Source organism: Stegodyphus dumicola, chromosome 10, assembly GCF_044657685.1.
Source record: "Stegodyphus dumicola isolate Sdum_Otavi_A_Nest chromosome 10, ASM4465768v1".
Taxonomy (NCBI): domain Eukaryota; kingdom Metazoa; phylum Arthropoda; class Arachnida; order Araneae; family Eresidae; genus Stegodyphus; species Stegodyphus dumicola.
The window spans coordinates 129,218,870-129,233,100 of NC_140777.1; the positions used below are offsets into that span (position 1 = coordinate 129,218,870).

General features: G+C 31.0%; 1 protein-coding gene across 2 annotated transcripts in view; it reads left to right on the plus strand.

Moving 5' to 3' along the window:
• Window positions 1-4,429: 4,429 nt before the first annotated feature.
• The window catches only part of LOC118201831 (uncharacterized), a 74,066-nt gene continuing 64,264 nt past the window's right edge, over window positions 4,430-14,231 (plus strand). For both annotated transcript variants that reach the window (XM_085825532.1, XM_085825533.1), the window contains exons 1-2: window positions 4,430-4,543; window positions 5,586-5,770. In XM_085825532.1, coding sequence (XP_085681658.1) covers window positions 5,617-5,770 — 154 coding nt within the window. In that variant the 5' untranslated portion in view covers window positions 4,430-4,543; window positions 5,586-5,616. The remainder of the gene's footprint in view (window positions 4,544-5,585; window positions 5,771-14,231) is intronic.

The following is a 14,231-nucleotide window of genomic DNA, read 5'->3' on the forward strand; positions in this document are numbered from 1 at the left end:
AAAGGCATGGCTGCAAGCAGCAAATTCAATTATCCCCTCAAAACGAAAGGAAGTTTTGAAATTTTTAAATGTAGTATCTGAATGTCATGATATAAAAGAATTTGAAGCACTGATATCTGATTTCCTCAGCAAACTCTTTGCTGATAGAGATACAGACAAGTTTGCTAATTATTTTGCTTCAAATTATGCAAACAGATGTGAGTTGTGGGCTAAATGTTATAGAAAAAGATGTAACATCACAACTAACAATCATCTTGAAGCACTGCATCGAGTTTTAAAATATTCTTATCTTGATGGATTGAAAAACAAGAGGGTTGATAGGTGCGTTGCGAAGCTTATTAATATGGTGCAAGATAAATGGTTCCAGAGATTTATCAAAACAACAAAAGGGGCAAACACATCAAAGATCAACCAAACAAATTTACGACACAACAGAGCAATAAATTTTCCAGCTAATAATATCACAGAAATCAATGAGTTTTCGTGGCATGTGATTTCAGAAAGTGACCCTACTCTTGAATATACTGTTACTCAAATACATACACAATGCATTAATTGTAACATTGTTTGTAAATGGTGCAAAATTTGTAACGATGCATTTGTATGCACATGCACAGATGCCACGATTAAAGAAAGTGTCTGTAAACATATACATGCAATAATTTTAAAGACAAGATTACCTAATAGAGAACAGCCAGCTAAAACTAAAGAATCAAATGATGTAAAATCCTTTCTTGATCTATCAGCACAAAACTTCAAAAAATCAGGAACCAAGCACCATATTATAGATCAACTGAGTATCATATCAAAACTTGTAACATCAACAACAGTAAATAATATAACTTTGGGAGATATTGAAAACACACTGAATAAAGTGATTACAAAATTAAAGAACGAAAAGCCGAAATTGAAAATGGTGAACTATGAACCTACAAATAAAAAAGCAGAGAAACAAAAGAATTTCTTTTTTACGAGAAAGAAAAGAAAACGTCCATGCAGTACTGAAAATATTGCAACAACTTCATACAAGAAAGCTGCTATACATGCCATTGGAAATAATGAAACTCTTATAATTCATGATTCTTTTGATCATGCATATTGATATCTCATCATGTAAATATATTGTATATAAAATAATCTCTAAATAGTTTATAAATTAAAATATGATGAATTAAAAACAGTATATAAATTTAAAAGGCTCTTAATCTTGTCACTACTTCATCCTTGCTAGTTACACAAGTAATTTATTAATCAATTTTTGATCTGCATATTCTGTCGCAGTATTTCACTACTAAATTATTAGTGTAAAGTTCTCCAGTTGATGGTACACATACAGTACAGTTAGCAACATCATTTTACAAAACATCGACATATAATGTGTTTATTAGGACGTATCACAACAATATGTGCAAAAGAACTAAAAGTTTCAGCATGAAATATGCAGTTACAGATTCAGTCAAATATAGATAGTAACATCATATACAGATAGAGAACATAACAGGAATAACAATTGCACTTGATTATTACAAAGGAAAATCATAATTTAGTATCTGCTGACAAATGAGAGTGTGCTGGTATTTCTCTAAATAAATGATTAAAAATGCCACAAAAATATAATAAGTGCTTTAAAATTCTTAAATTCATATAAGTGTAAATCTTAGTGTTTTTGAAAATGCTACTGTATTTTGTTATTGAGCATTTTTGAATCGCTAGTTATTACAATAACAATTTATGAATAGTGAAAACTTAAATTATTCCAAGAGAATTGATTAATAAATTTCATACAGTAAATAAATCATTGGGCTGCAAAAGTATGCAGATATATGACAACCAATAACAGAAATAAAAATAAAATCTAAAAATTTTATGAAGTGGCGAAGCATGCAAGAGCTATTTATTTATCTTGTAAACAATACATTTTCAGTAGAATCAGTACTTTAAAAAATTGATATACTTTGGAAACATGCTCTGCAATGTAGTTGTTTTGTGATGAAACTGTTAATAGTGATGCTTTGATAATGCTTTTGTTGATTTGCTCCACACAGTAAAACTGTAGAATTTATGTATACATAGTTCTTGCTTTTATGTATGGATGCAAATTATACAGCTTTTAATTTTTCATGAAACTTGCATACATATTAAAGTCAAGTGACTTTTCAGAATATTACAACATTATAAATCTCACACCTTGAGATTACTAAGGCTTATACACAGATTTCAAAGGAAAATATTATTGATATAGACACAAGTATATAGTTTCCATTAATTAACACATTGTTATTGATGAAGATCTCTTTAATGATTCTTACATAAAGCTATGTGGATTTTTTTCCAGAGGAAAAACAAAGTTTCATTTAAGAAAATAAACCACAGAATATTCTTAATTTTATTATAAACTTTCATTACATCACATGAATCTGTAAACACTGAACTAATCGTTTTTAATTTAAATCACAAATGTATTCTTCATATTGATTTATTGACAGTATGAATAACGACCAAAACTTAATATTATCTGTATATAATAAGAAATCATTGATACATAGGGTAAAAATAAGCATGAAGTTAGACTATATTAGCATGCTAATGGATCAACTAATGGCAAAAGACTTAAAAACCTTTACCTAATCATTTGTACAAGATTATTTAATGCACACAAAATGTATAGGAGTTACTCCAACCCTTTTTTGACCGTGGACACATTCTAACATATATTTTGAGATCTTGTACCCTTATGACTAAACATTCAAACAGATTTCAGGCATGAGACTTTTAAGTGCTTCTTTGTCATGAAATTACCTTATGATCATTTCATTCAACTACTACAAATCAAGGAAAGGAGAATTAATTACCAGTGTTTTATACTTTTAGCCACTTGATAACGTTACATAATATGGATTAACTCAAAGCACATTCTACTGATTATAATCAGATAATTGCATATCTCTTCTGAGAATTTAGAATTCTTCCGCATTCATTTCTTTGCAGATCTTGCTCTAAATGGATTTCAATACATATTTACCACTAATAATCGCAAATGATAGTAAATAACAAATTAATTTTTATTCTAAACATGATTTGGGATGGCTGCATAGGCGTTTTAGTGTTTTTCCTCATGTGTAACGTGTATATGAGCCAGTTTCCCTTAGAAAGTTCTCCAGGAAGGCATTCTTCCCTGTAGGCAGTTAGCTCTCGAGTGCTTTAATCAAATAAAAACCTATTTTAAACTACAATTTCAAATTTTGTATTTTGTCCTTATTTATTTCACTAAATAATTGAAGTCCTCTTTAGTACATACACATATCAGGCGCTATTTTATCTTCATTTACAAAATAAAACAGTTGAAGTAGTTTTAGGACTTTTCTCTCATGGGGAAAAAATATCTGCATTTTATCCAATTTCCTTTATGAAAACTGAAGTTTTCATACCAAACGACATTCTTACAATATAACCTTCCTTACGAACTCTCTTATTTACCATATAAACCATTTCGGATCTTTGCTTTGGTAAATGGTCTAAGGCATTTTACCAGTATATGGCTGTCATAATTCCTAAGGAAGCATATTAGAAAAACAAAACGGTCAGCTATACACAGGGTTTAATTTCAAAAATTAGAAGTACCAGAGCCCTATAGAAGACCTTCAGGAAAGAGGAACAAGAATAAATAAGAGAATAAGATGACTAATAAAATCATTAACAATTAAATAATTCATTATTAAAAAAATTAATGGTTAAAGTAATTAAATAATTAAAATTTAATAAAATGCAAAGTGATAAATTAGAATTTAATAAGCAATTTTTAATATAATTTTATTATTAAAAATAAAGCTTCCAAGACCAGGTTTCTACTGAAATTATTGTTCAGTTACATAAAAGAAGTGCCAAAGCCTTCTTATTTAGGGCTCCGGCTAAAATTATGAATTTTTCCTAAAACTAATAAGTATCTGAGCCAGCCTCCGGTGGGCTCCGACGCAATTTAAGCCCTGGCTATACGGATATCTTGGTAAAGCAAGAGAAGAACCCATCTTTGGTCATGACCAAACATGGCGCATGATGAGTTTTGATTGTAAACCACATGAGAGGCGGAGTTTAAATACGTTGAAATGACGTCACCAGAGCCAACCAATCAAAATTTCCTGCCAAGTCTCACCCGGCTACGGGCCTTCATTTGCACGCTTCAGGGAAGTTATCAACTTGCTCAAAGTTCCGCTATTGTAAATGTGCGTAAGAAATTTTTTTTAGTGGATCAGTGAATTTACAATCTGTATATTTGATCCAAGTTTTGGAATAATTCTAAAAAATTATATTTATGTTGGTAAAAAATTGAGTGAAAATTATGTGTGGGCATCCAATCATTTATTCTTTTGCTGGGTTTTGTGGGTTATCCTTTTGCTGCTTGGTTGCCTCATATTTTTTCAGTCAAATTAAATACTGCTACTTTAACTTTATTGTAAAGTCATATTTTCTTTCGTTTTACCGCATAATTTTAATTGCACGAATTTAAAGTTGAACGAGAATTTTGAAGAGGCTTGGAATTCTTATAGTAATAAGTGCATAGTTTAATTGCATAAATTTTCCTTTATTTAATTAAAAATGTTTTTAAATTTGCCCTTTGTAAGAATATATAATCATTCACTTTTACAAAACTGTTGCTTTATTTTGTGGAACATTCATTTACTTATTTTTCAAATGTGGACAGAATTCTGTCTTTGAGTCTGCAGTTATTTTCCTTATGAGAATAAATTTATTATCATAAAAAATGCATTCATACACATATGGTACATTAAGCAGAAAATATGTTAATTCTAATCCTCATTCACATGTAAAATAACAGGAATGACTGTAAGACACGTAAATAGCATGGAAAATGTAAAATAGGATGAATGACAATGAGACAAAATATTTACATATATATTTGTGGTTAAAGTGCAGAATCGCCCACTTATTTGGCGCTTTTTACAAGAGCAAGAAGACTTGGATTTTTGTCAATTTTCGTTGACCTTTTTAAGTGCAAATAGATCGATGTGTATATGGATAAAGTCAAGGAATAGCACAATGCCATTTTTGTGCAATTCTGGGATGTTTTTTTAAGTGAAAATAGGTCGATGTGTACATGGATACGAGTATATGCAATTCTTAAAAACGCGCCATAGCAATGGGCGATTCTGCACTTTCACCATATTTGTTTTAGTATTTATAATTCATTCTGTTTAAACATATGAAATATATTCTGTTTTTAAATATCAAGATCCCCCCCCCCAGATATGAGCTAATGTAATTTGGAGATAAGAAGTATATTTTTTTAATAATTAATGAGTGATAATTTTTATAAAATAAATGCCTTAATAATGTTTGCGTTACTTTCTTGTGGTAATTTTTATCTTCTTTTGCATTCAGTGATTCCTCTGGTGTAGTATTTTTAATTTATAGCATTTCAGAAATTTATGAACATTTACAATGAAGTATTGTCTGAATGTAATTATTTTATTTTAAAAATTAAAGGAATTATCTAATAAATAAAAGCAGTTTTTATATTATAATTTTCTTAAGTATTTTCTAAAAGTCTTCAATTTTATGTATTTCAGTTCCTTTAGCTGGTATGACAAAGTAAGCAAAATGCCCAAACCATTGAATGTTGAAAAACTGGAAAGGAAGTTTGCTTCCTTAACCAGATCAAGAGAGAGTATTCTTGGTTTATCTTCATGGATATTTCATCATAAGGAGAATTATAAGGAAATAGTAGAAGCATGGCTAAATTCATTAATGAAAGGTATAAGTAATATGTATACTTATGTAAGTGTCTGAATATATTGTGGTAAAAATATATTTACAGGTGCCCCTTGGTGAGTTTTGGTTGTACATGGACACCGAGTTCGTGCAATTCTTTGACATATTATTTTGCCTTTGTGTATCGCCGATTTTTGCACCAAAAATCGCCCTTACACAAAGTCAAAATAACAATTCAAAGACTTGCACAAACTCGGTATCCATGTACACATTGACCTATTTTCGTTAAAACAACATCAGAGAAATGCACAAACTTGGCATTGCACACTTCCTCGACTTTATCCACAGCACATCGATCTATTTTCTCAAAGGAGCACCCAGTTCTACATTTGAATTAACAAAATATATATAATATGAATAAACTACATTTTAAATAAAACGATGAAATAATATAAAAATGGAAATTCATCTTATAGTATCTAAGCGCTACACAAGGAAATATCCACTTACCTTATTTAGAAATTACTGTGTCTTCAGTCTGTGGCACACAAAATTCCTCAGCAGCATCCAAAAACTTTCCTCAAACCATGTTCCTTTCTAATGGAATGTTTTATATGGTGAGCATTTGAACCTTTCTTGCAACAAACCCATTCAAAGCCACCTGAACAATCTTTATGTTCGACCATATGCATTTCCTTCATACAAACAGGATTCTTATAATTCCATTAAATTACATCCAACAAAGTTTCTTTTCTTCTCAACTACTTAAAAAAGGGTACTACAGTCAAAAGTTGTTAATTCGGACACCCATAATCCGGAATAATACATAATCCGGATCTCAAAGCTAAAAACTTTCTGCGCATGCGCCGCGTTGACACGTGCGCATAGGCGTTTATGCGTGCGCGTAAGACCTTTGCGACTGCGCATATGCGTGTGCGCAAGTGCAGAATACGCTTTCGCGTGCTCATTTAATGTAGAACGGACGATATAAGCTAAAATTATCTAATTATCTATTTCAGTTAATGTTGATGATTGCGTTGTACCTTATCTTCGAACTGGATCCGGCTTATTACTTTTTCAGACTGTAAGAGCAATTTTATAAAAGTAAACTTGAACTTTCGATTATGTCAAATAGAATTTCCGATGCTGGAGCTCCCAAAGGATCTACAAAATGAAAGTATGTTTCGATGTCCATCAACAAAAAGTGGAATTGCTGCAAAAAACGGATAAAGACATGAAGAAGGTGACAGAGAGGTTAGTGAAAACGAAAAATTTCGTTTGACAAGTTAGTCGGTATTCTCGGCACAGCAATTACAGGACTTGAACAGCGGAACTTTGTAATTGAACAAGAAATTATGTCTGTTTATAGAATTAAAGAGAAAGTATTATCACATAAAACGAAGGAACTAAACAACTTACATTGAAAGAAATGCTTAATAAAGTAAACAAATAAATATTAAGCTTTTTTTTTTTTTTTTTTTTTTTTTGTAAATTTTGATACCCTTTAGATCATAATTGTTCTTTATTCATAAATTACAGTTTCATATTTTTAATTTTTAGAATTTCTGCATGCCATCTTACGAAATTTAAACTGATGATCTATAATCCGGAATCGCCGAAGTCCCGATGAGTCCGGATTAACGACTTTTGACTGTATTCGGTTTCGAGGACTGTAAAAAGTTGCCAAACTATTGTTGATGCCAATGCTGCCAAAAATAATTGCAGCAACCCTAATAATTTCCATAAGAAAGGAAGTATAATAGTAATTAACTATCTAAGATTGATGTTTTAATTTAGATGAAAGGTTAATTTCATATAATACTTTTTTATTTTTTAAATTTATATGAAAAAGACTAAACATGACTGAATGGAAGCATAAGAGTAAATAACTATTTCAGATCATTATTGTAATTTATATAAAAATTGCTAAACATAACTGAATGGATGCCTGCATCGCTATTTCGCTGCTGACTTATCGCTACAGCATAATTTTATCTCGTTTGTTGTTCAAACATAATTTTCTATAATGAATGATGCCTTTTCTTTGAAAATATTCTCGGTAAAGTGCAGAATTGCTCACTTATTTGTTTGTCGCTTTTTACAAGGGTTAAAAACTATTGGATTTTTGTCAATTTTCTTTTACTTTTTAAGTGAAAAATAGGTCAATATGTACATAGAAAAAGTCAAGGGTGTGCGCAGTGCCATTTTTGTGGAAGTCTAGGATTTTTTTTTTTTTAAAGTGAAAATAGGTCAATGTGCACATGGATACCGAGTATGTGCAATTCTTAAAAATGCGTCAAGCAGTGGGTGATTCTGCACTTTACCCAAAATTCTATTGCCGAACTTTTCATCATGGACAGTTCCCAAATTATTAAATCCATAGGATATCAAAAAAGGATTTAAAAATTAAACTAGTATTTCAATGGCCTCTTAAGAATTATAGAACTATATAAACTATATAGTTTGAGGAACTATTGAGGATTATACATAATTGTACATAATTGTATGATACATTTCTGTTCTTTCCGTATGTAACTACAATCTATTTTTGCTTTTAAAACATCAGAAAATTTCATAAATACTCAATCATGGACAGCCTCAGCACTGCGCTTATTGAACATCATTTATATAAGGTTTATATGATGCGTAAAAAACTGCTTTTGTGATAAATTTATTTATCTGATGGCAAATAAATCTTATGTAAATGCGAAAAACTATTCTTGAGGGTTATTTTTGTGCAACATATACTAGATAAGATGAAAATGAAATTGACAATTGCATTTGTGAGTTCCATGCGTAGATCTTTTAATCGAATTCCGCTATCCCTTAATCAAGTTAATGCAAGCACCAGAAATAGTTGTTGAAAATGACAAAAACTCAATCACATCTTTCTGCCATGAAGCATATCAATGACATGGAAGTTAAACAGGGTTCTTTTACACTGGTTTAAAAATATGATATTTTAAAATTAACGAATAGCATGCAAAAACAAACCTCATGTGACCAAGAGAAAAACTTGTCACAGTCTCATTAACTCTGGTTATCAAGAAAATATGGTGGCCAAAAAAACATCATTATGATCCAATGAAAAATAAGGTTACCAGATTAAAATCTTTATGTAATAATGAAATTGCCAAATTTGGAGTGTCATTTATACTTTTCTACAGTCAAATCCATTGACCATTTTTGTAGTCAAATCCAATTGATGTGGGAGAATTTGATCAACATTAATTTTGCTCTCATAATAGACATTTTTATGAGTCCTATTATATACTGATTAACAGATTTGGTTTGATGATGCATTCATAAGGTGACCAATTTTTTTTTCTGCAGGCCAATATGGGACGTTGACCCTCCCATCAACTCTCCCCCAACATTTAAAAAATAAATAATTGAAAACAAAACATATGGATACAGTAAAATTATTTTAGGTATAAATAATTCATTCGCACGATTAGTTGTATTTTGAAATTGATTGAGCCTTTTTAGTCTTCCCTTGTTTTTCAATTTGTTCTTTAAACTCTTCACAAGTATTGCACTTAATTATAATCATTGCCTTCATGGTATCATTGTTCAGTTGCAATTTTTCTGCAAACCACAAATTATTTGTTAGTAGTAAACATCATTCCAGTAACTGCATTGATAACCATGTAAACGAAGTGCAAATTATATAGCTTTTATGAGATGCATGCAATGAATATAACTTTCTTTGAAATAATTTGAAATTTGGATCCAGTGCTTATCAGTGGGTGTTTTTTCATTATTCACCATTGTTGAAGGTTTTCAAATTCATTTACAGGCAAATATTTTTTTCATAAAAACTATTGTTTCTTTTTTGTCCAATCTATTTAATATTTTACATTAATTAATTTTGAATGCGTATTTTCCTAAAATTGTTTGCTTCTTCAGAATCTATTTCCATTTTCAATTGTTTAAAACAGTGTTTAAACTTTGGATAGAAAAGTAGAATTGATTCCTTGTTTAAATTTAAAAATAAGATGTTTAATATCTTCCTGAGATTTCGAAAATTGTTCTTTTCTTTTCTTCCAATTTTTTCATGAATTAGGAAATACTGATGCTTATGTTTAGGGGAACTGAATCTCAAGTTCAGCATGTTCATTAAAAAAAAAAAAAAAAAAAAAAAAACTGAAATGTTTCAGATTTTAAATTACATCTAAAGTGGCATTTTTTTAACATTTTGTGTGTTACTTTTATTTATTAAATATCATGTTCTTCGCACTTAAACCATAAAATTCATTTCAAGAGCAATATCACAAAATAATTTTAAATTGAGCATATGTTTAAAATTTCCGATATACACAGTCTGACGCGCTGGAGATAAAAAAATTTTTTCTGTACAACGTTGCCATTGCTCGCTTTGAAATTCTTGAATTTGTTAATAAAAAATTCTTTAAAGTTTTACAAAATATTAAATCGATAATAAAACAAATTTCAAATTTAGGCCCATATTTTCGGTAGGATTACGTCATTCAAATTGGATGGCTCTAGGTACTGTTGTTTTATCACAATGCAAGAAACATGCATACATTTATGCAGATTCTTCATTATTTTATTTCTTCAAATATAATTAAGGGCTATAATATTTGGTGGCAACAATTTGAAAAGTGATACAGCCTTTTAAAGTTTTCAACGCAAAATGCCAAAACAAAATTAATAGTCCTTCAGGGCAAATTGCCTTTTTGGACTAATTAACCTATCGAATATTCATTAATTGAAAAAATATGACTTTGAAGAATTTAACACTCTTCCAACTATAGGCAGTAGAACTAGTCATCTTGGTTTGAATATCTCTAGTAATCACTTGTAGTCGGTCTCTGTGTCAGCACAAAATTCTTTCTGATTGGCTATTCGAACTGTGTAAATACAAAAGCGACTATAAATTTTCTCACTTATTCCTTCAATATCCACAGGAAACAAATCTGCTACAGTTTGAACTGCATTGGAAATTATGTGAGCTGTGTAGCTTTATTGTGCGATTTAATTGATATACGAGCACAGCTGGAAGATCAGTTTGTTAATATCAGTGCATGGACAATATGGTTGGTGTTGAGTGGGAAGGCAGATGTCTGTGAATGCATGTACGTAGTGCGAGCACTTGAAGATAATAAAGAATTGTTGGTACTCTTCTGTTATCGGGACTGGATTCAGAGATGCATATATGTATATGCATATATGTGTATGCACACACATACATATGTAAACATACACATGCATACATGAACACCTACATTTATAAATACATGCATATACATCTACATTTCTAAATCCAATCTGGATGATAGAAGAGTACCAAATTGTTAACCTTCCCTGCTGGTTTCTTAACTAGCCAATTCCCGACCATCTTGCCACAAACATATATCATGCTGCCAGTGCAAATGTTGAGACTACATAATAAGAGACATGCTAATTGAGCCGCAGGCAATGACAATGCATTGCAGAGCTGCCAACTCTCCCACTTACGGCGGAAGACTCCTGATTTTTGATCATACTCCTGCCAGCCCGATTTGCAACGTATTTTCCTGACTTTCTCTTGTTATTAAAATTTCTCACGGTTTTTATGTAGCTTGGTTTAATACTTTGTTATTTGCACCAAAAAAGTGATTTTTGTGGTCTGAAAGCACTTATTTTCTCTCTACATACATTAAAAAAAGTTGTCATTAAGTTATTTCATTGATGAGATATGGCACATTTCTGTAACACATGTATGAAAACATTGTCGTCCAGTTCTCCAAAGAGAATCAAGCACCACTGTGGGTCATCTGGCATATATAGACAATGAGCACAGAGCAAGATCAACGTTGTTATTTCTCTCATTTTGCCATTGAACAGTGTAAGTTTCACATGCATCCCAGAAACAGTTTGAGAAACTGTGATCTTTTGTCATAGTTATGTCTGCAAAAAATATAAAGTACAGGTAACCCTCATATAACATGGAAGATAGGTTCCTAGAAATTGCCGTGTTGTTTGAAACCGTGTTGTACGAGACCCAGAGACAGTGCAAAAGGGGGATTACGTTCTGAAAACTTATTAAAAACAAATATTTTTAAATTATACATAAACAACTTAATTTTTATTAAAAATATATATGTATGTACAGTCAAAAGTAGTTAATTCGGACACCCATAATCCGGAATGATCTATAATCCGGACCTCAAAGCTAAAAACTTTCAGCGCATGCGCATAGGCATTTACGCGTGTGTGTAAGGTTTTTATGACTGCGCATATGCGTGTGCGCAAGCGCAGAATACGTTTTCGCGTGCGCATTTAATGTATAATGAATGGTATAAGCTAAAATTATTTAATTATCTATTTCAGTTAATGTTGATGATTGCGTTGGTCCTTAATCTTCGAATTGGATCCGGCTTATTATTTTTTGCAGACTGTAAGAGCAATTTTATAAAAGTAAGCTTGAACTTTCGATTATGTCAAATAGAATTTCCGATGCTGGAGCTCCCGAAGGATCTACAAAACGAAAGTATGTTTCGATGTCCATCAAACAAAAAGTGGAATTTCTGCAAAAAATGGATAAAGGCGTATCCTTTGTTTATCTAACCGTTCCGAAATCTGTTTATCAATTTCACGCTGCTATGTGGGGGGGGGGAGGGGGAACGTCGCGGCGCACAATGAACTGGAAGTTGGTCTGTCAGCACTATCGTTATCTTCAGGGCAGATGTTTTTATTTTATTCGGCTTATAATTCCTTACTAAATGTAGTATTTCATCTCGATGTACATTGTTTTTGATATGATTTAAATCAAATTCCTCGTCATTATAAATATCACAAATACAAATCAAATAGTTTTCTGGTTGCAATTTTCTAATTTCGGCTATGTGTAATGTATGCTTTACGCATGCGCGCATTGAAAGAAATGTTTAATAAAGTAAACAAATAAATATTACATTTTTTTTTTTAAAATTTTGATACCGTTTAGATCATAATTGCTCATTATTTTATAAATTGTGTTTTCATATTTTTAATTTTATAATTTCTGCATGCCATCTTACCAGATTTAAACTGACGATCTAGTATAATCTGGAAAAATTGATAATCCGGAATCGCCGAAGTCCCGACAAGTCCGGATTAAAGACTTTTGACTGTGTAACACACAAAAAAAAAAAAAAAAAAAAAAAAAAAAAATTACATATTTTAATTTAACACAACTTTAGTTTAATTAATGTATTCATTGTCATTGTTCAGTATAATCAACAGAGAACGTTTTTTTCGGTGAAATGAGATCGCTTTCACTTTCAGAATTTCTTTCTTCATTTAATGTTCTGGCATTTTCGTCGCTCTTTAAAAAAAATTGTAATTTTACTTTGCTTTCTAGTTCTTACCCGGTCATTTTAAATTTCTCGATATAGAACTAGACAGGTTTGCAGCTCCCTTTTGAATTTCCGGCTTATTTCAGTGGAAGTATCTGCACTCAAGATTTTCAGCTAAGCGTTGGCCTTCTTTTGATTTTTTTATTGTTAAATTATTAACTTTACAATCTTCATCAGTGGTAGTGTCCTCAGAATCAATTTGATTTACAGCTTTGAATGCCATTTCTATCAAATCTTCGTCAATTTTTTCTTCCGCTAATAAATATTGAACATCCTCAATAGCCATGTTCATAAAACATTTGCCTCCGATTGATTTAGCAAGTTCTAATATGACACCAATTTCATTTTTCTGACAATTCATGTACATTTTCTATTTCAACTGAAGAGGGCCATATCTCCTTCTAACATGCATTTAACGTTGATGCTTTTGAGTACTTTCAGCAACAAAGATACGATGTTGATTCAGTTCTTGATTGAAAATGTGTTCCAAGCTTCCATTACATTAATCGATTTTGAAACAGTTACGTCTAAAATCTACTGTAATGCTCTTCTTATGTAATATGTTTTAAAGGTATAAATAATACCTTGATCCAATGGTTGGAGTAATGAAGTAGTGTTAGGTAGTAGGAACAGTATTTTGACATTGGGATGATTCAAATCTTGTGGGTGACATGGAGCAATATCTAATAGTAGTAAGTGCTTTGAGGCTCAAATCTTTCTGCCTTAAATAACGCTTAGCATCTGGTACAAAACAATTTAAAAATCAATCTTTAAATATATTCCCAGCTACCCAAGCTCTTAGATTTGCTTTTCAATATACCGGTAAAGTGTTTTTATTTATGTCTTGAACTGCACAAGGATTTAAAGATTTATAAACTAACAAGAGTTTTGTCATAAAGTCCGAAGTCATACTGTACAAAAATAACATTAGACAATTTTTAGACACCTTAAATAAGGATGCAGTTTTTTTCTTTTTTCGATATAAGGTTCTACTGGGCATTTTTGTTCCACCAAAGCCCAGTTTTGTCGGCATTGAAAACTTTAACTGCTGTGTATTCTTGTTCTATAATATTTTGACATTTTTCAGGAAAAGTCCTAGCAGCTTCATAATCAGCTGACGTAGCTTCTCCTTGAATTTTTATGCTGTGAATTGCAAAACAC